This window comes from Arvicanthis niloticus, chromosome 12, assembly GCF_011762505.2.
Source record: "Arvicanthis niloticus isolate mArvNil1 chromosome 12, mArvNil1.pat.X, whole genome shotgun sequence".
Lineage (NCBI taxonomy): Eukaryota > Metazoa > Chordata > Mammalia > Rodentia > Muridae > Arvicanthis > Arvicanthis niloticus.
The window spans coordinates 75,766,599-75,790,286 of record NC_047669.1 but is presented as its reverse complement, the minus strand read 5'-3'; the positions used below and the strand labels follow the sequence as shown (position 1 = coordinate 75,790,286).

The 23,688-nt window shown below is 37.1% G+C and overlaps 1 protein-coding gene across 7 annotated transcripts in view; it reads right to left on the bottom strand.

Annotated features, from left to right (window-relative positions):
• Positions 1-23,688, bottom strand: part of Ttc3 (tetratricopeptide repeat domain 3) — a 95,091-nt gene that overhangs the window by 66,073 nt on the left and 5,330 nt on the right. For 3 of the 7 annotated variants that reach the window (XM_034515118.2, XM_034515115.2, XM_034515116.2), the window contains exons 2-10: positions 15,644-15,798; positions 15,329-15,371; positions 14,787-14,937; positions 14,297-14,384; positions 12,191-12,244; positions 11,175-11,295; positions 9,334-9,419; positions 7,691-7,785; positions 6,624-6,686 (exon numbers count right to left, since the gene is read on the bottom strand). The exons of 2 other annotated variants lie outside the window; for them this stretch is intronic. In XM_034515118.2, the coding sequence (XP_034371009.1) occupies positions 6,624-6,686; positions 7,691-7,785; positions 9,334-9,419; positions 11,175-11,295; positions 12,191-12,244; positions 14,297-14,384; positions 14,787-14,937; positions 15,329-15,371; positions 15,644-15,787 (845 nt within the window). In that variant the 5' untranslated portion in view covers positions 15,788-15,798. Of the gene's footprint in view, positions 1-6,623; positions 6,687-7,690; positions 7,786-9,333; positions 9,420-11,174; positions 11,296-12,190; positions 12,245-14,296; positions 14,385-14,786; positions 14,938-15,328; positions 15,372-15,643; positions 15,799-18,248; positions 18,384-23,688 lie in introns of those variants that run through there. 2 more of the 7 variants (XM_076943185.1, XM_034515117.2) reach the window with 2 other exon arrangements.

Below are 23,688 nucleotides of genomic sequence, written 5' to 3'. Positions count from 1 at the left end.
AGCCAACAGCTATTATATAACCTATGAAGCCTAGACCCTAACTTCCCTTCTGTAATTCAGGTCATGTGGCACACCAGCAGTTTCTTGAATACAATATACCACTTCCAATTTCAGGCTTCACACTGCTGGCTCACTGGCTAGACCACAGGGATTGTATCTATCTTTGCTCACTTCTGTCATCAGCTATAACTAGAACCCTGGCATTAGCTGTTAAGTTGGGCTGAATGGTATTACTGAGGTACCCTAACAGTGTATCGGTTGTTATAACATCTACTGAATGGTATTACTGAGGTACTATAACAGTGTATCAGTTGTTATGACATCTATTGATTGGGATTACTGAGGTACTATAACAGTGTATCGGTTGTTATAACATCTATTGACTGGGATTACTGAGGTACCATAACAGTGTATCAGTTGTTCTAACAACACATATTATAAATAACCCACCTGGCAATGTGTGAGTGTAAATTACACTAAATTTCCCAGCACATGACCAGATCTTATAACTACAACATGTGAGCAGAGTAGGTGCAACCCTGCTAATCCAGACCACTGAAGTCAAGAAAGTGGGATGGACATTGTACACACACGTCTGTGACAATGGAAGACTTGCAGTGTCAACTACTATTAACCACTGAGAACTGTATTCTAGCCCAAATGTTCCAAATTATTATATTTATCACAAAAGCATGTTTATTTGCCCAGACATGCTCTAATCTAACACTTTACATATAATTTGTTTTGTTTTTATTTCTTATTCTAGGACCTTAAACACACATTGAACATTAGATTACCTTTTCTTCCAGACTTTAAGTTCACAGGACCTTGCTAGCTGGTTCTGCCTGTGACTATGGCTGAATGGGTATGAACCATTTAGCAATCAGATTAAAGTCTCCAGTCCCAGTATCTGCACCAATGATGCAGGTGCACTTGGTCACTGGTAGCATGCATTCTGCACTATCTCTTAACAGGACATGGAAGATGACTATTTAGTGACATTCTTAAACTACAACAGGTATGTACGTGGAGTATGTGAGAACTCTGCTATCAAGGATCTTCTCTCATTATTATCAAGTAATTACTTTCAAGGTCTGACTACATTAACAAAGAAACAATTAACTATTTCCCAAGTAGCTTAATGTTACTATTAAACTACCAACAAATCTCACTCAGCTATTGGCAAATATAAGTGACTAACAACCATCAACAGAAGCAGGATGTTTTCAATCAAAGAACCTAGATTTAAAACTGTTCATGCTCCTTCATCTAACAGAACAAAAAAAGCTTATCATGAATTTATCCTATAGATACCTTAGTACCTGAATACTGAATAAAATTAAACCAATAGTTGTTAAAAACCTGTATTTAATTACCTTACCTGAAAATATCTATATCCTAATTGTAAGTAATCTACAGACCAATTCAAGTGGCCTATTCAAACCATATATTGACATAATCTGATGGATCACTTGAGTATACAGCCAATAAAATGCTGCCCACAAAACAAAAATAAGACCTTGATACACATGGATACACAAGTTCTAAGACTTGCATATAAAAAAAAAACAAATTGTACGGTAGCATGTGCAGTACAGTATGTTTTCTACTCATGGTTTTTAAAGGGTGTGTCTCACTCAATCTTGAATTGGCTATGTTCTGATTCATAAAATGGCAATCCACTTGGTTCAACATTCTTAAACTACAACATGTATGTATATGTGGAGTATATGAGAACTCTGCGAGTATATAGAACTATATATAGAACATCTACAGACATGAGGTATCATGTAAACACACAGAATCTGAAGAGAGTAGGAAATGAAGAACCACACAAGAGATGTCAGTGGATCTTTTCAGTTCTAAATTTTATCACATGCACTTATTTGTTCTTTTTAAAAAAGGGGCGTATGGGATTGAAGGGTAACTCAGTGGTTAAGCATACATGTTGCTCTTGCAGAGGACCTGGGTTCAGTTCCCAGAACCCATTTTTTTTTTTTAAAGAATTACACCCTTTACCCTACCCCCACAAAAAGACCAGCAATTATGTTCTCTTCAAGAGCATATTCAATGCTTCTAAATAACAACAGACCATACGATTAAGAGAAAACTAGGAGGAATAATTCAAACAGTACAGACTAAACCTAAACCTGTGGGCTTACAGAAATGTGTTCTATCTCTCTCTCTCTCTATCTCCCTCCCTCCCTCCCTGTACCCCCCCTCTCTCCCTCCCTCTCTCTCTCTCTGTCTCTGTGTGTGTGTGTGTGTGTGTGTGTGTGTGTCGTACTTACTCACAGGAGGAAATAATTATCACAGAAGCATGGTTAGGTTGCTATACCTTTGATCTCAGAAATTCAGAAAAGAGATCAACAGGACTTAAAAGTCTCTGCTATACAAATCATATCTGGAGTCTAATAGAAAGGAACATTGCAAGATAGGTAAACAAATATTAGAAGGCTAAAGATTTCTCAGAGCAAATTAGAATACTCGGGAATATATGTCCTCATCTCCGATTACATTTCCCCCTAGAAATGTTCATTCTTCCCCCAGAAGAATACTAATTTCCCAAATGAGTTCTAAAAAAACGAATCAGAATGGGTAAATTTACTCAGTACATTACATAAGTTTTTATAAGCACCTAGACATGTCTTAATTCTTTTTCCTGTGTATGAAACTGAAATGTTCTGGTTACTTCAATTATAACTGTTATTCTAAGAATGGCCTATGGTTACAACTGTATTGAAAAGTGTGCTTCTAGAAGGCCACGACAAAGAAGAATCTCATCCAAGCCAGGAGTCCTGGGGTCCATGAAACACATCCTCAGACTCAAGGGTTCCACAGGAGAAGATGAAGCAGCAGTGACTCGATGCTTGGCTCTCTACCTCACAAGCACAACATCCAGCCCAAGAGGGGCACACGCTGGCTCTCGGCCTCACCCACGTCCTCTCAAAGGTCTCCAGTGAGTCTGTTTATTTTAGTTTATAATCACCACAGATCACTTCAGGATGAAGCTTCTGTTTCCCAGACTATATCCCTCCATCTTTGGCTTTCTTCCTTGCACCACTAACCATAATATCATGGTTTCTCTCTTTTCAGGATCATTTCTCATTTTAACCTCAATGTTTTCAGTGGGCCCCCCCATGTGTATTTTAAATTATATACTTATTTTGCTTTTTATCAAATAATTCAAGTACACACAATTCAAAAAACATAATATTAACAGGTAGAACACTCATGTACCAACTTAGCAAAAAATTAACAATTTGCCATATTTACTCCGACTCTTTTTTGCAGATTTGTTATAGTTGACGTCCACTGTGTACCACCTCTCCCATCTCAAAACCCTTTCTCCTCCTTCTCTCCCCAGAGATAGCCACTCATTTAGTTTATAACATGTCCATACATTCTAAAAACACTTGAAATTCATGTCATAATATAAATATGCACACTGTATCTTTTAACAGTATATAAATGGCATCACACTGTACAAATCATTCTGCAACTTGCTTGACACTCAACATTGCACTCATTTTAAGTGCTGTTTAAAACATCTTTGTATGAATATACCATAATTCATTTATCCATCCTCTCCTGATGGACATTTACGTTGGTGCACATCTTTAATCGTACAAACAATGCTACAATGAAGGCTTGTACATGTCTTCTTGAGTACACTTGACAGCTGGGAAGGGATGACCCTAGATGTGGACTGCAGAGTGTGCATATCTTCACTTGTCAGACTGCTCTCCACAGGGAATGTACCAATTTATATTTTCTCCAGACGAGTATGAAAGTTTCCTTTGTTCCACATCCTCGGAAACACTTGGTATTATGAAGCTTTTGGGTATGAAAGAGAAACTTGTAGTTTTTAATCTGCATGTTATGTAAGGATAAGCAGGTCCTCATAAGTGTGTGACTATTCGGATCATTAGTTTTTAAATGTTTTCAACGTTCACATTCCCATGTATTCTACTGTCACCTTTCCAAGGTGATTAACAATAGAGGACACATCCAGGTCCACTGGGCTCAACTTCTGGTTGCATCACACCCACCTAAGCATGCCCGGACACTGCTGGGCCTCACTGTACCTCGGTTTTCTCATCTGAAAGAGACAGCAGCAGCTGCTCCCCAAGGTTGTAAAGGTTTTTAGGCATATGCGTAAAGGACAGAGCCTGTCATGAGTCAATGTATGCATTTTTACCTTTTTAGAGCATAATATTGCTGAAATTATTTTTAAAATGAAATGTGTTTTTACTATTTTAGAATTAAAATATTTCATGATCACTTTTGCATTTGAGCATTCATCCAAGTCTTTAATCATTTTCCATTTCAGTTCTTTTGTAGTTTGACGACTGCTTTTATAACAACAAATAGTTAGCCTGGCCTTGTGACTGACTGGGGATGACAGCGTCTCCCAGGCTCAGTAGGTAGATACTCTATCTCCCGCTGTCCCTGCAGCTGCTTGGCCAGATTCCCATAACAAGTCTAGCTGGGATCCATGTGATGTGAGAATTTCACAATGTCTCAACCTTGGTTATTCAGCTTTAAAAGGTTCTTCTCAGAGCAAGAGTCCTCCTGTATCCAGTCACATGCCAATCACTGGCAGCATGTTCCTATGTCGTATCATCTAGTCACTGCATCGCAGGTAAAGACCTGGAAACTTCATTCCTGCATTACTGAGCAAAATCACATAAGCAGTATGTGAGAAGGCAGGAGGCAATAGCAAAAGCAGTGTAGAATAGTTCTGCATGTTAAAGGAGTATCAGATCCATGCTGGTGACTACCTGGTAAGAACCAGTGGCTCTGCCACAATCTAAGCTGCCTGTTACCAGATGTATTCAACTACAAGCTGGGATATGAGCGAGGTACATGGACAGGGGGCTGCTCTACACTTGGCTCTCGCCTCATGCTATCTAGAGGCTGTTTCTACTGCCACCTCTTGTAGCGGGGGTTTAGGAAAATCCTTCTCATGTGTCTATCTTTCAAATACTCATAAAAGCAGAATCACCCTGGTTTATCTCTCAGCTTTCAGAGCTGGAGAATAGATGACCCTCTGCCTGCCAAGATTTCAGTTAGATTTCAGTTTTCACAAGAGGCTAGTCATGTCATAAACCTATTTAACTGATCTTGAAAGCGCACAAATTCACCTTTAAACAGTACAGATTATCTGTTAATTCTGGACCTAGCCAGAAACAATAACCTAGACATTTGTAGCTCATTTCTTGTCAGAACCAGTTGAGAACAGTGGTATTGATGGAAGACTGTGTCAAGCCCATCCATTCCTCTAGTCTAGATAGCCTCGGATTATCCACGGCTTAAGCCATCTAACAGCTGCATAACGTTAATACAGCGGTATTCTCCAAGGTGGTTGGATTACTGGTGATATTTATTTTCTTCTTTTTAAACTCTTGTGTTTTCCAAATTTTCTACCATGAGAATGTATTCTGTTTACAATAAAAGAGAAACACAATAAATGTTACTTTTTAAAAGCTACACACTTGGAAGATACTACACCTTTCCCCACTCCCATTCTCCCACCATCCCCAGGTAAAAGTGTTTTCACTAAGAAACAGCTAGTACAGGTTCTCTGAGCTTTCATGACTTCACAAAGAAACCTATGGTGAAACTCCAAACTGCATTCTTCAGAGTTTTTCCTATCGTTTCTGGAATTTTTCTCTATCACTTAATTAACATAATTATTGACCCACCTAAGTAATTTCTAAGTTAATCACAAGGAACCACCTTCAACCAATTACCATAAATGTTTCTTTAGAAATGAGAATTTCATGACTTTTCAAAGTTTCCTTCTTTATTTTAGGCAACAGAAAATCAGGGCAAAAATGAGCTTTAACTAGTATCTACACAAGACCTTGGGCCAGGCAGCCTTGTTCTGGGAGTCCCAGGTTCTAACTTGGTTTTCTAGCTTGATGTGTTCTGAGTATTTCTCTCAGCAAGGATGTAATTTTAGACCCATTCTTTTACATTAAGGCACGGCATAATTGAATACAACAATCTATATTGTTTAATATTAACACAATTTATATACTAAAGTTTTTTAAATGAAGGGCAATAAAAAGGCAGTAGTTTTTTAGTCTTTCTCAACTCATAAAAGCAAAGTTCAAATTCAACATAAGGAACTAAGTTATGATTCTATTCCATTAATACTATTAATTTTCTATGCATTCTTTCACTTATGAAAATTTTTACCTAATTCTGTGTAACAAGACAAAATAAACAGCAAAAGTACACTATACAGGTTAGATGGAGGAATAGGACGGAATATATTATAGATGTTACAATGTTGGAACTGTCAGCATGGCCTACGTTTAATCTCATCATCACCACTCGCTAGCTGTAGGAACTGTCCACGAGTAAAATGTGGAACACAACATAACACGCCTAGTAAGGAAGGGAGCTGTGAGACTTAAATAACATGTCAAGTGTCTAAAATAATGTATGACAGACATTATTCTGCTGCAGGCATAAATAAAACCTTTTTTACCCATTTAACTATTTCAAAAAACTATTCAGGGTTTTTCTTGCATACCTGCAAGACAGATAAATGTTTCCCTAAGATAAGTATTAGGCATAATAATTCAGCAATTAGTAATTAACCAACTTACCTAAACTGCCCCATACGAAGAAAACAGAGAGCTCGGTTACCATAAAGAAGATGATTTTCAGGTCTTAAAAAGAAGTAACATTTAGTCAGTAAAACACATTATATCTGAAACGAACAAAAATCATATTGAAAACATGAGAAATTTTTAAAAATTTTAGAACTTTACAACTATGTGGCAGAGCAGAAAAAATAAAGGATTTAGAGTCTTACTGACTGAAATTCATGTTTTTGACATTCTCAGTACACTGTTGAAAAGGTAATCACTAATGTCTCTAGTTCATAGTACCACTGTGAGAACTATTATTAAATACTACGAAGTATATAACTGTCCATCACAAGAGTACTTGTGTAAGTCAAGCTGGGCACTTTGACAAAGACAAAAGAAACTTGCAAATGCAACAGTAGTTAACAGGTAGATTTTTTCAAATTTTATTAATTTTCATTATCCGATTCTGGGTTGTCAAACCCTATTTCTTCCTTAACAGAGTAGGGAGTGGTATGCTTTAGGTATGCTATCCAACTGGATTCTCTCAATCCCTGTGAAGAAGGTAGGAAAGGGGGCAGTCTACACAGCACCCAGCTCAGACAAGTAGAATAAACATAGCAAGGCACACCTGAAAGGGAGCTATGAAGATGCAACATCTGAGTGAGGTGTGGACAGAGTACATATACCCATCCTCTCAACAACTACAACTACTTCCCTTAAAAGTTCCCCAAGAAAGCAGAGCTTCCTCAACGAGAACACCTGCAGTATGGGGAACTACATCCTCATAATCAGTTAATAGTATGAAAGGAACAGTTGATAGAGAAAAGAAAGAAGACAGATGTCTCTGAAGTCCATGGAAACAGGGCAGAGTGGAGAAGATTCATGGTCTTGCCTGGTGTGCTTAAGATGCCTGGCTTGTTCATGTATCCAGGCTACCAGCACTGCTCCTAATACTTACAGATGAGGAAACCTATTCTGCATGGCAAATGAAGATATTCTATAATCCATCTGCTTCTACTTCTCCTAAGACTTTAGCCTGATCTGCCACATAAAAAGGATTTCATTTTTCTACTTTCTCTTACCTATATTCAATGGCTCTGGTGTAATAAATAACAGCTATTTCAAACTTTTCCTTTGAAAACTCTTCATTTCCTCTCATTTTCATTAGTTCTCCTTGCTGAGAAACCAAAGTAAAAGAACACCCATCAATTACCTCCAAAGACAATCAAGAAGCCAACTCCCAGAAGAAACATCTTGGTTTCTACCCTTGCTACCAAAGTAACATGGGGGTTATTTACATAGAAAATAAGAATGTAATCTCTAGTATTTTGATACATTCAATTAGAACTGAAAACATATCCATGGCTTCTTGTATCTGTAGATGCAGAAACCCATACAGATTTAAAAAAAGATCTGGAAAAAAGTATACTAAACATGTACATTTTTGTCATTAAAAAATTTTTAATTTTTATTTAATTTCTGGCTTTTCAAAACAGGGTTTCTCTGTTTTGTTATCTTGTGTGTAGTATATGCCTTCATGAACATATGCTGGGAGAAGTGTATGCACATGCCCTTGTACGTGGCATGCATATATAGGTCAGGGGAAGGAATCTAGAGAGAACAGGTACATGTATTTGTGTGTGTGTGTGTGTGTGTGTGTGTGTGTGTGTGTGTGTGTGTGTGTGTGTAGGAAGGTTCATACATGCTCTCCTCTATGTCATTCCAACTTATTCCCTTGAGACACGGTCTCTCACTGACCCTGAAGCAAACAATTCACTGAACCAACACATTATAACTACTAAATTATTTTTAATTTAGTTAATAATTTAATTAATGTATACTTTATAAATACACATAAATTACTAAAACAACCTTCTGTTGTGTATAGTATTTTGTAGGCACACTTTTAAATAAAATTTATTCATGTATAGTTGTGTAAAAATGAGATGTATCTAGCAGTGGTAGTGCATGTCTTTAATTCCAGCACTTGGGAAGTAGAGGCAGGTGGATCTCTGTGAATTCTTGCCAGCCTGGTCTACAGAGTGAGTTCTAGGAAATCCAAGGCTAAACAGAGAAACTCTGTTTTGAAAAGCCAGAAATTAAATAAAAGTTAAAAATAAATAAAAATGAGATGAATGGTAAAATTGTAGCTTTGAGTTATTAGCAAGTGTAGTAGTATCCAATAGTCCTGGGTATCTCATATACACATGAATCATTGACTCACAGGCAATTTGACTGCTAAAAATATGTAGCAGGTTAGTAAGCATATACATAAAAAATGCTACACGTATAACTGAATTTTTCACTTCATACTCACATTTTTCAATTAATAAAAATGATTATCAATGGCTTTAATTACAAAACTCTATAGAAATTAATATCTCTAAATATTCTCTTTAAAACTAAGCTAGGAGTTAGCACTTCCTGAGTGAATTGTGGCACAAGGTCTACATCCCAGTAAGGCTGTTACCAAAGAAAATCATATTTGCTCAATATAGTACAAGCCTGATTGAAAAAAATACTAACTTTTAAATCATTAGAAATTTTGACTAAGATAGCATTTCTTCTTAAAAAAAAAAAAAAAATCCTAAATCAGAATTCCTCAACATTTCCCCTTAAGAATGTTACTATGTTACTTTACAGTAGTTCCATTATTTTATTACTCAAGCCTATGAAAAGTTTAACAGACAAATCGTAAAATACATTTACAGGTAAGTATCCTTACCTTCACACACTGCATGCAACTATGCCTTCTAAATTCTTCTAGCAAGTTGCAATTTTCAGTAACAACTTTAGTAATATGGTACTTATCTGAAATTTGTATTAGAAGAAGGTGAAAGCAAGTATTAGTTTTAAAACGGTAATGATAATATTCTAATTCTTGGTTTAAACAGGCAAGTCTATTATGATGTTCGTTTTACTATTAAATGTTTTTGAGTAATTTGTATGTTTTTGTAATGTTACATGTACATTAAATAGTGAAAGAGTAGAAACTTGGAGCTGAGAATGCAGTTCAGTGATAAGAGCAATTACCTAACACGTTTAAGATCCTGGGTTTATCCTTGCGATCTCAATCAACATGGTAAAAAGTAACAGAAAACCACTTCATTGCTTTTGTGAATAAAATGTTTTTATTTCTAGCAATTAAATTTGTTACATTATCACTGGAGTGTTATTTTTTCCTTCTTTCATAATACACTGTGATTAGGGCTCTTAATTACCAAAGCCAATTCAACAAACAATATCAAGTATTCAACATACTAGAATGTTCAATAAAAATGTGTAAAAACAAAACCCTGAAAAACTATTTTCTAAAATGTACTTACTGTAATAAAAGTATTTAAGAGGTTTTAATATCTGGCTTCACAAAAGTTAGTGAGAAGTTATTTGAAATATTATTCTAATAGAAAAGTTAGTAAACTAATAAAAATTAAGCAGATAAACTTGGTATCCAAAGGTTATCAAGCCTCATTTTCTGCACTTTAAGCTATGATATAAAAAGGATTTTAAAAGTTTGATTTAAAAACTTACAACAAAATTATAGTTAAGCTTCTATGTAGCCAATCATTCATTTCCAAGATTAAAGGAATATTTAAGAGTTGAGCAAACTCTGGGATGGTCACCAGACAAGAGTATTAAGACAAAGAGTTAAGTTTTGGAAAAAAAGTCTGTGTCCTTACTTCAGAGAACATGAGTGAGTTCTCGTCTAGGCTCTAGTACTTACAAGACTGAGGAAAATTATCTAACCCAGTGGTTCTCAACCTTCCTAATGCTGCAACCCCTTAATACAGTTCTTCATGTTGTATGGTGACCCCAGCTATAGTTATTTTTGTTGCTATTTCATAACTGCAATTCTGTTATTCTTATGAATCATAAGTATCTGATATGCGGATGGTCTTAGGCAACTGACAAACCACTGTTCTAAACCCTAAAATTATGACTTTCCCCCTGAAAACAAAACAATTACAGGAGAAGGATCAGAAATGAGCCCACATCAGTGCCTATGATAAGCTGTTTCTCTGCTCTTCCACTGTTATTACAGGTCTTCAAAACAGCAATAAAAACAAAATCCACATTATCTAGCTGCAACACACCCCAGTGTTCAACAATCCTAACACAAAGTTCTGTCTCTATTTACTTATAAGCATCTAAACCAACTGACAAAATACACATTCTTCTCAACCATGATGACAAATTTCTACTCTCATCATCTATTATAGGGCCAAGTATTTCCTGTCTTAAGACTGTAAGTGTACCATAAAAACACTAATATTCAAATGCTTTAAAGTAAAACACTTTTTAAAGTGAAGCACAGAAGGCAGTTCCATCTCAATCAAAGAGCAGATCATCAGTAGCTTTAAGACTATAATGCCACAGCACCAGTGAGACAAGAAATAGAGAATAAACTAACTGCGGTGTTAAAAAAATTATCTTGTTTGAGCATTATACCTGAAGAAAGACACTGTTAACCATTCCTAAGATAAACTGAATATCATTTATGAACATATCCCATCTTCCCAAATAATATTCTTTAAACAAAACAACATTTAAAGCACTTATACTTACATTCAGTAAAGAAAATACTTAGCATGGGCCAGCAACTGTCAACTGATCCTAATTTAGGTAGAATTGTTACATCACCCGTGTATTTTATCCAATTTAAAGCATCTTCCATTGCCAAGATTTTCTGTTTCAAAAGAGGAATGAAAAGGGGGATCTAAGTTTAAGTCTAATGTATGTAGCGCTGTGCGCTTGCCTTCTGTAGCATGTCAGACCATTACTACGCATCTCATACACTGACTTTCATTACTCCATCATGCAATGGAGAACAGCTGGACGCCTACATACAAGTTAAGATCGGTCACTGTGGACTCACATCTTCATGTGACCATAGGACATCTCACAGATGAAGAGTGTTTCTGCAATGATTACAGACATGGAAGTTGAGGGCTATAACCCTGGGTTTTTGAGGTAGCAGGAAAATACAGTAATATAAAGGCAGATGAGGATTCTCAGGTCACATGTTGACTAGGGATCTAACCTGACCACCAGGTGTAAAGGCACAGATCAAGGTTCAGAACAGGGTCACATGATCTGTAGCATATGGCTGGCAAAGGGCAATCAGTCCAATGGTACTCATCAAGAGTTCGCAAAATATTCTTTTTACTTTATTTTATTTTTAAGAATCTGAATAGTTGAATTGCCAATGCTTATTATTAGGTTTAAAGGAAATACAGTTATTTCTGTCTCCACTAACATTACAAAAAAACTTATCTTTGCACATGAGTATTACCAATATATTTATCAATCATACCAAGGACTTAATCCTATTGGAGGAATATATGTGAGGCAAATAATCTACAGACGGAATGAGTAACTTGCAAAGGCTTAAAACTATACTACATATATGATCTTAAAAATGAGGCTAATCTATAAAATACAGTTATTATATAGAAATCAGTATTACCAAATACTACATGTAAAAGGTTGGGTATATGGAGTCATTATCTGAGAAACATGCAGTGAGATTGACTATCGATCATTTGCAGTGTGTATGCTGGGTTCTCATGTTTAACACTTACATTTTCTATTTTATAACCAATTTTCAATAAGCCTTCAATAAGGAATGAATCATTCTGCAAAATAAAAAAAAAGAACAAAAACCACACATTTTTCCTTATTCTGTCAATTTTGTTTGAATTCTTTTCTTTTTGGAGGATTGGATGGGGTGGCATGTGTGTATGGGGTGTACACATGTGTATGTGCACTTGTATGTGTGTGAAGGCCACAAGTTGACCACAGATGTCTTAATCACTATCCACCTTTAATATGGAAGGAAAGTCTCTTAGTTGAACCCAGAGCTCACTACTTCACTAATCTAGCCAGCCAGCTAGATAATCCAGTCTCTGCCTTCTGAAGTGCTAAGAATACAAAAGCTGGCCACCACGTCTACCCAGCACTTACATGAGTGCTGAAGATCTAAACTTCAAGCCTCACTCTGGCCTGGCATCTTCCTAGCCTTTTAACTGAATGCCTCTAGTTTAGAAAAAGTTGTGAGCTACACAATGACATCTCAGTTAACAGGAAACCACAGCCAGGACAAAAGTCCTGATAGGGTAAGAAACCTGAAAGCTTATCACCCACATTACATTCCAGCTACTGTGATTTCCCAAGACAGCACTCCCAAGTCTGTGCCCATGCATACGAGTTATGCAGGTGTAGTGCGCATAATCAAATAAGTGATGCAGTACTTGGCTACAATAAACAGCCATGCTATAGGCCGAGTATTTACTGCAGCACACTTCCTACCATTATTTTAGACTACTCATTGTAGGAGAGAGAAAGAGAGAGAGAGAGAGGGAGGGAGGGAGGGAGGGAGGGAGGGAGGGAGGGAGAGAGAGAGAGAGAGAGAGAGAGAGAGAGAGAGAGAGAGAGAGAGAGAGAACAGTAGAACAGCATGTCATGCTGTACTGGCTGCAGTTTCAGATGTCTCTTGTTTCATCAAGAGATTGGCCACTATCATCTTGGCTCGACATTAGATCTAAAAGATTCAGACAACAGGGAAACTAGCTACCAACTCAGTCCTCAGAATGTGTCCCAGTCACTGATGTCTAACTACACTACTCTACATGACTAGCAGTGTCCTCCCCACAGTATTGATAGGGTTCATTTGTCCCTTTAGCATCCTAATATAATTCAGAAATGGTCTTTCATACAGGTCAAGTTAAAAGTTATACTGTATAACTTTTAAATGTAGAGATTTTTTTAAGTCCATTACACCTAGTCTTTTAATAAAGGCATATGCATCATTTGTAATAACTTACAGCTGATTTCAGCAGAAAGCACCTTTACCAAATGTAAATTTCAACTAGAACAGTACCAAACACTGACACAAATTAAAAAATCATATAAAGATCCACAACACAGTACAAAACACCCCATCAACTCTTTCATGACAAATTCTACCCAAGTACAAGTTACTTGTTAATGGTGGTGTTGTACAACAAAAGGTAACCCATCACTCTAAGAGCCTGTGACAGGAGCTTTCACAAACCAGGGTTTGCTTTCATTTATGATCAATTCCAGCTTCTATTCCTTAGCAAGATGCAATCCTGACATGCCCCACCACCGCGCACACACACTCTGGCACAGAGAACCAGTATATTGGCCTTGTCACTTCAATACTAAGCATGTCCATAGATGAAACACAAATAAAAGCACTGTCTGCTAACTGCTATAAGCTGGAACTACAAGGTAAATGCCATCTATTTACATTTAATTAATGAATTAACTTTATTTTTATTTGAATGTTTGCTCTTTTTTTTTCTTTTGTATGTGGGATGGATGGGAACACAGTAATAGTCTATGAACTGACATATGAACATGTGTGATGAGCCATATACCTACGGTTTATGCATACACACATGCTGAGGCCAGAGGAGGGCATCAGACTGCTCTCTAACACCTTCCATCTTTGAGATAGTCTCTCATTGATTCTGGAGCTAGGTTGGTGGCCAGAAGTCCAGAGATCCTCCTGTCTTCACCCCCTTACCAGTGTTGGGTTACAAGGCCAGGATCCAAATTCAGGCCCCCATGTCCGCACAGCAAGCACTCTTACCCACTGAGCCCTCTCTCCAGATCCTGTTCATTTACATTCAAATGAGTGGGACCCACATTCTACCACTTACTGCAACTTTCTTTGCCAAATCCACAATGTCTTCCATCAACTCAAGATGTTGTAATTTCTTCAAACTTATCTCAGCAGCACGAGAACGGCTTAAAGACAATGTTTTTTTAAGATTAGGATCCCAAATGTAATTATTTACTGAATGTTACATTTATATGAACTTTATATTTATAGGTCTACTTAAACTATGTGGAAAGTTCTTTTTTTCTTTATCAGGTACTCAATAAGCAAACCAGACAGTGCTATCTTTTCCTCCTTTCTGTAGCACTCAGCTTTTAAGTTTACAATCTACTACTATTAAGGGAATTCATTAAAATGTTATAATTACTCATTTATACTCAAATTCCAAGTCTTTACTTTTTCTATCTGATTAAGCAAAGATAAATAACATTCCAGAAAGAGGCATGGGCCTCCCACTGTACTTGGTATCCTCAGGACTGTACAACATGCTAACACAGTTCTTAAACAATTATTATCACATAGTAACTTACATGGCTTCTACACAGGGGTGCAATCTTGATATTATAGAACTGTGTTGATGTTGAAAAAGAAGTGGCCAGAAGATGTACAGCTTAATTGCATCACAGTAATCTTGCAGGATGGAGAGTGGCTTACTGCACCATATATTGCAGATGTCATATTCTTAATTAAATTAAAAAGTTTAAAATTAGCATTTTCAAATGAATCTACATCATTAATAGAGGAAAAGTAACAAGTATAAAAGGGTAAAAATTGAAGGGATAAAATATTCAACTATTAGATATTAAGAAAATTTAGGTATTGGCTGTAGCTTTACAAAAGATTAGTTTCTAGTCTGAGACAAGAGTCTCAGCATGCTGATCAAAGCTGGTCTTGAGCTTCTAATCCTTTTGCCTCAGCCTCCTTCCCAAGTGCTGGAATTACAGGCCTATATAACCAAATCAAGCTAAAGATATACTTTAAAGGATAAATCTGTTATGTTGGTATGACTGGATGGACAGACCTCCCTTAATAGTCTTGTAACAAATTAGCATTAAAGTATTAATATACTCACCTAAATTTTTCTCACTTTGGGCATAATCTTTATATTGCATACCCTAAAAGAAGAAAATTATTCTGATTTTTATCTGGTAAAATGTGAAAGTATGTATGATTTGTGGTTTCTGAACTCATCTTGGGCCTTCTCACTGGGTTGCTCTGCGTTTGTTCTTTTTCCTCAGGAGCCTGGTTGATTTCCAGTCAAAGTAACTACTGTTCACCACTCTGGTGACACAGCCCTTCCCTTCATCTCTTCAGAAGCATGGGTACTGTCCTGTCAATACACATGCCACAAAAACTGCTCTAAAGTAGAGTTAGCAAGCCTACTCACCACGCCTTCATAGTAAAGCTGGGTTACTCGAACATAATCGTCAGTGGTAAAGTCAGGAGTACAGATACAGTCATCCTCATAAGGGTAATCTTCCAGTAAGATATCATCTGCCAAACTGAGACCTCCCTCAGCAAAGTCATCCATGCTGCACAATCCTAAGGAGACAGCGACATTCTAGTCAGCAGTGACATCACCTGAGGTAATGGAGCAGCAGCACTTTTCCCTACGGTATATTAGAACCATGTTGGGTCCTGTATCCTAAGGAAGGAACTCCAACCACTGAAGTCTGCATATTCTCATACCTAATCCACTATTCTTTTTCCTAGGCTCTTTCCAAAGAGCTTAATCTGTTTTTTCTTTTAAGTTCACATATGCACCAGTTCTACTCTGAACTCAACAGATATGTGTCTCCCGTGGGTAGAATATAAATAACTAAGAGGATCTGACTCTCTATGTACCTAGCAAGATACATCTTCAGAAAGTGTTTGCTGAATGTAGAAAAGACATTCTCCTACTGTGTACTTCTCTACCTGCTATATGACATACCATAAAATATACCATTTCACAGCATACAAACTGCTATACTCTCAACCATCCTGCCTCTACTGAACAATCACTTCCTGTTAGCTGCTCATATTTTCCTAGTTCTGTTTATCTCTCTATAAGTCTCTCTCTAAGACAGAGGTGCAAAGTTGGAGTGGTTCACTGTAACGCTCTGCTCTCCATGGCTACATCCAGACTTACCACCCTAATCATCCCTGCTTGTTACTCTCCCAACTACTACAAACATACCCTGTGCTGCTAGACTGCAAGTGAAAAAACATCTTTATTTTATCAAAAAATATTTTTAATATCTATTTCAGTGGAGAAAGAGGAAAACTATTGTCAAGTTTTGGCTTCTGATTTTCCCTAAAGAAAGTTCAATAATGAATTTTTTTTTTCAGAGCAGTACACTAAGTATCACTTAGAACTCAGCATCTCATTACTTCTAGCTCTTGCCAAATAGTCACAGTCTTGTCTTTCCATCACCAGTGCTACCATTAATTCCCTCCATCTCTTCAAACCTTACTGTTGTTAGGTCAAGATCATCTTTAAATAGACCACCACCAGTTCTTAGAATATACACCTATTTCTTCAATCAAACAGTATGTTCAATTTGATGTGTGAAAATCTGACAAAATAAAAGTGAAGAGCCAGCCTTCTCACAAACTATTCACACTACAGGTCACACACTGTGCTGAGTGCTTCTACAAGCCATCTTCTCACTAATCCTCACAGTAACTGTTAACAGTAGACTCAGGCCACCATCTCTCCTGTACAAATGTATTTTGAAACCATTTCAGTATAATAATTTGCTCCTAGTCACCAAGTATTCAAACCCAGTGCTCTGGCCTCACGATCTCTCACACACCGTAACTCACCACAGCTACTTTTCCCTATCACAGCCACCTACTTCGCTCTTAACTGTTTTCAAATTTAAGAACACTGGCGATCAGTTTTCTCTCTTCCAAGTCCACCATGCCAGCCATATGAAGGCCTATGCTGATGATGCCCTTCTCAACCAACATAAATGTACTGCCTACTTCACTAGGGTCCTCTTTCCCAGGGCCACTTCTCACACCATATCTACTGTTTTTAAGTCCTTCACTCTGAGCAAGTCCTCTCTGACTACCCCAACAATCATTATAGCTGTCTTCTTTTCCATCACCTCCTGCTCGTCAACCTAATCAAGAATTTTCTTCCTTTTCCTACTGAGTCCTCTATTTTCATCCCCTCTTGGCTTCCTACAATTTGGTTCCATTTCTACCTTTTGAGGGAAACTACTTTTAAGAAGGCCATCTACAATAGACTGGTCATCTATATCTGAAAAGTTTGCCTGTTCTGCATGAACAATAAATAGTTCCAAAATGTAAGAAATTTATAAAACTGAAAAATTGAAAACACCACAGCAGCCAAAATAAGGCACATAATATGGAAAATGTTATCCTCAGGAATAAGTGTGTGTGTGTGTGTGTGTGTGTGTGTACACTTTTAAGTTCACATTTTTTTTACTATAAATACAGAAAAAGACAAGATCTGTCATAACCCACAAAATCACCACCATGATAAAAATTGCAATACAATTGACAGACTCAAGTCCCTCTAACATGATGCTAGTCATTCAAGTCTAGCAGATCTCATGACACCACACACAGCAACAACTGCACTGTGGTAACAATGCTGGTGCAAGTTTCTAATGTTCCATTTTGTTTAACTAGAGAGGCAATGTGGCAAAATGGTTCCGAGCATGAATTCTGGGGCCAGAATAACTGGGCTGGAACTCTGATGCTCCCATTGCCTGAGTGTGTAATCCAGGGCAAATTACTTCTCTGTGCTTCAGTTTCTTTTACATACCAAGAGGGATTAACAATACTACCTTCCTGACTAATCAGCTATTACATGCAAAGTACTTTCAAGGTACCAGGCATGTTAAGAAATACAATAAATACTAGCTATTATTAGCACTGGAGATGAATTTTTAAAATTTGCTGTTTTTAGACGATGTCAGCTAAATAGTCTACCTTAATTGCTAAATCCAAAGAGGACTTTTCAGCTTACAACTTACTTGACACTGTGGACCACTTCCTCCTCCTGAGGACTCTTCATATGGACTCCAAAGACCATCTTCTGGTTCTCCTCCTATTGGTCTGGCTGCTCTTCCTCAGTCTCCTTCATGGGCTCTTCTTGTCCATTCCCTGCCACTCAATGTCAACTCTCTTTTCTTCTCACTCTTACTCTCTCTCTGAGTGTCCTTACCCACACACCCATGGCTCACAGCAGTACTTTCTGAACTTTCACCATGTGCACAGCTTCACCATGATTTTTGCCGTTTCCATTTATAGCATGAATTTTTACTTAATATTTCCCTTTCATGTTTACTTTGCCTAAATAATAATGTCCATGACATCACAGGTTTGGTATACAAGTTTTTCATGCACATTAAGTCACTATTAAAACCTTCCAGGTATTTATCTATGTACCATTTAAATTAGCTCAGATGAAAACATTGGATTCCAAATTCCCAAATGCTGAAGACTCCCAAATCTCTCCAGGCTGGGCCACATCTCTCAACTTCTAGAACTTCCACATCAATTGCTACTAGATCTTAACCAAAATATCTCACAAGCCCTTCAGATTCTGAAAGTTCAGAAGCAAAACTTTTTTTTCCTCAAACAAAAACTGTCAAAAGAAGCCAAGTCCTTTCTTCTTTCTGTATACTATTTATCAATTATTACTCTAAAAACCAAATGGTAATCCAAACTAAAAGATGTGAAGGAAACCAAAAATGCAGGTCAACACTGACTTCCACTCTCCTTAAACACTTCCATCCATTTACCTACACTACTTCCCTAAAAAAACAAAACCACGTGAATAAACCACACAGATACTTCTTGTCTAATACCAATGCCTTTTCTCCTCTGAACTAATGTAATACAATAAGCAGTCTCCTAAGTGGTGGCTTGCTTTCACCTCAGCATCCTCGGAAACCCAGCCTATCATCCCACTGATTAAATCCACTCAACAGCTTCTCGTTGGTATCAAAATAGCACTCTCTTCCAACAGTATGCAGATAAGGCCTGTTATAATACCACTGCTGCTTCTATCTCACCACTACACAACACATGGCCTAGATTCAGTCACAGCTGGCTGTTGGGTCATTCCCTAGCAACCTCATTCTGCAAGCACATAATGCTTACCAGTTCTGCTCAGTTCAGGAAGCAAACCCTGATCATCTCTATGTACTGAGTTTATGTCTGCAGCTCTGCAAGCTTAGAGCATCATGCCCAAACCACTGATAGCAGTTTTCACACTATTTGATCATCTAACAAGCTAACAAACTCAACATGTGTAGTTACTTAATATTTTCCTTTAGAATAAATTAACCTATGCCTTAATTTTAAACTTGTTTTAATATAAAATATCTTAATAAGAAATCCTATCTGATGAAATTTTTTTCTAATACAAACTAAAACTACCATAGTTACATATTAAAACAAAGTACTTACTAGATACTGAAGAACCCAAGCAATAAAGGGTAGTGAGGGATAGAGCACAGGTTTTAAGACAGTCTCACTACTGCAGCCCTAGATAGCTTGGAACTCACCATGAAGACCAGACAAGGATGCCCTTGTACTCAGAGAGAGCCACCTATCTCTGCCTCCCAAATTCTGAGATTAAAGGTGTGTGCCCTCGGGTCAGGCAGATTACGGGTTTTTTTTTAAACTTTTAAAAAATGTTTTCTCCATTCATAGAGAAAAACACTTAAAGCTACTCCCTCTCTCTCCAAAGCAACAAACCTAAGCTAGAAACTAAACTGACTTCTAAGAGCTAGAGCCAGTGCTACCAAAAGCCACAATGGAGCAGGGTGGTTAAACCCCACCCCAGGAGCCCAAATGTAACTTGAGAATGGTTCCAGTTCATCTCAGACTCTAGACAAAACTGATACAATGCTTTCAGAAACAAAATGCTCCCAATTTTAAACTCAAATTCTAACAAAGATGAATAAAACAATCCATAACCAATCATCATCAAACAAGGATGTAACAACCCATCATGACAGAGACAACAAAAGAAGTTATGTTAGAAACCCCCACCCCAAATTTCAGACACTGAGATGGTCAAACACAGAATACAGAACACAGAACAGCTACAGATTTAAAAATGAACACAAACATCACACTAAAGGATGACTAAATATGGTGGAAAGGGAACCACATAGAACTTTTAAAAATAAGCCAGGAGTAGTGGTACATGCCTGTAATTTCAGCAACTCAGGAGAGGTGGAAAAATGTACAAATGCAAGGTTAACTTGTCTCAACAAATACAGATAGATAAATGTTTGACAGGTAGATAGGTGTTAAAAGTTAAAAAAAAAAAAAAAAAAAAACCAATTGAAAAGACTAGCACAGTTAAAGGGAAAACTGGTTAACTAGATGACAAACTCATTAAAACTATCCTGCACCGAGATGAAACAAAGACATGAGAAATTTGAAAGAGGAAAAGTAACAAAGAAAGAGATGAATACACGTTTTCTGAATAAAATTTCATAAAAATAGATAAAAATTAGATATTATTTAAATAACATAGGACTTACAATCTTCTAGATTTAATGAAAGGAAAAATTCAAACTGAAGAAAGACCATGTATCAAAAATTTATATTAAAAAAGCTGGAGCTAGAAAGACAGCTTAGCAGTTAAGAGCACTTCGTTTTCCAGAGGACCTGCATTCAGTTCCCAGCATCCATCAGCTGAATAGAGAGCAGCTGCAGAGATTCTAATGCCCTGTTCCAGCTTCCAGAGGCACCTGTATTCATGTGGCATATATTCACACAAACATATACATGTAAAAAAATCTTTTAAATAAATATTTAAAAAAAATAGTGGTGGCTAATTTTGGTTGTAAACTTGACTATATCTGGAATTAATTAAAACTCAAGCATCTGGGCATATCTGTGAGGGATTTTATGACTGAATCAATTGAGGTGAGAAGACCAACCCTAAATCCGGGCCATACCTTCTAATGGCAGCCCAGGATATGGAAAATGGAAGCCTGTGCTTTTGCCTACTTGTTCTCTAGCTGGCAAGTTCATTTGTCCTGTTACTGAGGCTTTCCTTTGCTGGTATTAGAACCTACACCCTTGGGATTCCAATGTAGACTAAAGACCAGCAGGTTTCTATGAATCCAGAACTCCTACTACTCTAGAGAGAGAGTGCTTAAACTTCCAGCACTGAATGTGGACTGAGCAACTACACTCTTGGCGTTTCAACTGGGAGACAGCTATTGTTGGCTACCTGGACCATACTCTGTAAGCCACTCTAACACACTCTCCCCCCCCACCCCGTGTGTGTGTGTGTGTGTGTGTCTGTGTGTCTGTGTGCGCATGCGCATGCGCACGCAGGCTTTCCTGGCCCTTTAAAGAACCTTGAGTAAGGGCTGGAGAGATGGCTCAGTGGTTAAGAGCACTGACTGCTTTTCCAGAGGTCCTGAGTTCAATTCACAGCAACCACGTGATGGCTCACAACCATATGTAATGGGATCCAATGGCCTCTTCTGGTGTGCCTGAAGACAGCTACAGTGTACTCATATACATACAATAAATAAATCTTTTTTAAAAAGAGGGAGAGAGAACCTTGAGTAATACAAATAGTATATTTAAACTTAGGAGTAAAATGAGACACTCCCAAAGACAGAGATAATCAAATGTAGCTAAAGTAAAACATTATTTTCTTCAAAAAATAAATAAATAAAACTGGTAAAAGACTGAATATATTTGCTATACTAACAGAAAAGACATTTTAAGAGCCTTGAACTATATCAAAATGACTTTTCAAATTCAAGGGTAAAATAAGAATGATTTTAGAAAAAAATGAGTTGACCATCAATCAAGATATCTGAATTAAAGAAGAATTTCTAAACTTAACAATTAAAAGACATATTGTCTGATGGACCAAGAAAGAAAATCCAAAAATATATTATCTGTAAGAAACCCCTAAATTGTAAAGAAATTAAAACAGCCAAAGTTAAAAAAATAAAATAAATAAATACATAAAAATATTCTGGGTAATTTCTACCAAATGAGAGACTTTTAGACAGTTTAGGATAGACAAGAATAGGGCACAGGTCCAATTCACTAAGAACTGTTAACGTTAAGCATCAATGTTAAGCGTGCATGCATCTAATAAAGGAGTCTCAGCATACACAACAAGAGAAACTGCTCGAACTATTAACAAGTCCTGTGGGATTAACAGTATTCTCAAACTCCTAACTACTATCCACTGATCCTCAGCCAAGTAACTATCAGCTTGGTCAAATGAGCAGGCCAAGATGACCCTGTTCAGCTTGACTCTAGTTTGGCCCACTGAAGAGGCATGAGAAGTCTTGGGTAAGTAGGATGAAAAAGAGAAAAAAAACCAAAAAGACTGAACAATACAATTTCTATTCTTTATCTAACAGATATATAGCAATTACCAAATACACAGACTTCGTACATGCACATAAAACATTAAAATTATTCATCATGAGCAACTATTAAATTTCATATGAACAATGCCATAAAACATGGGTAAAAACTGTTTTCATAGGGACAAAGTGAAATGCAGACCACATTCTGACAACATGGTTAAGAATCAAAACAATGAAATAAAAAGCTGTGTATTTAACAACAATGAAAAAAAGCAAAGATAAAATTACTACTATGCCAATATTAATAAAACAAAAACTTCTGACAAGACTTAACAAGAAAAAGAGTCAGTTATGGTGACACAAGCCTGTAGTCTCAGCACTCAGGAAGCTGAGACAGTAGGATTACACTGCTTTTGAAGCTAGCTTGGATTGAGTTCCAAGACTGACCAGGTTACAGAATGAGCCCCAGTGTCACAAACAAAAAGACAGGGGCAGTATAAATAATATTCAAAACAAGGAGAGAGAAAATAAAAGTCGAGCATGCAAAACAAAAACTGATAAGTCATTAAAATGGCATGAATTTGATAAATTTAAACTTTTAATGAACAAATTTCTGAAACTATCAAAAGAGAACTGAAAGAAAACAGAACAATTCTACATCGGTACAATTGCTGCCAACTGTGCATATACAAAAAGACTATATATCCAAGTCATTCTGTATGCAAGATTCACCAAAATTTTAAGAAACTCTAATCCAAACTAACCACTCAGTAACTCACTTGGTAGATTATTGTAACCTTAATACCCAAATCAATCAGTCAAAACAGAAAAATGAGAGGGAGGGGGAGGGCGGGCAGAGAAGCATCTTTGCTCCCAGCACTCAAAAAACAGAGGCAAGTGGATCTCTGTGAGTTTGATGCCAGCCTGACCTATATCAAGAGTTCCAGGCCACCCCAAGCTAGAGAACAAGATCCTGTGTCAAAAATAGAAATGGGGGAGGGGTATGTTTATAACCAGGTACAAAATCCTGGATAAGATATGACCAAGCCTGGTGATGGTGACACACGCCTTTAACCCCAGCACTTGGGAGGCAGAGGCAGAG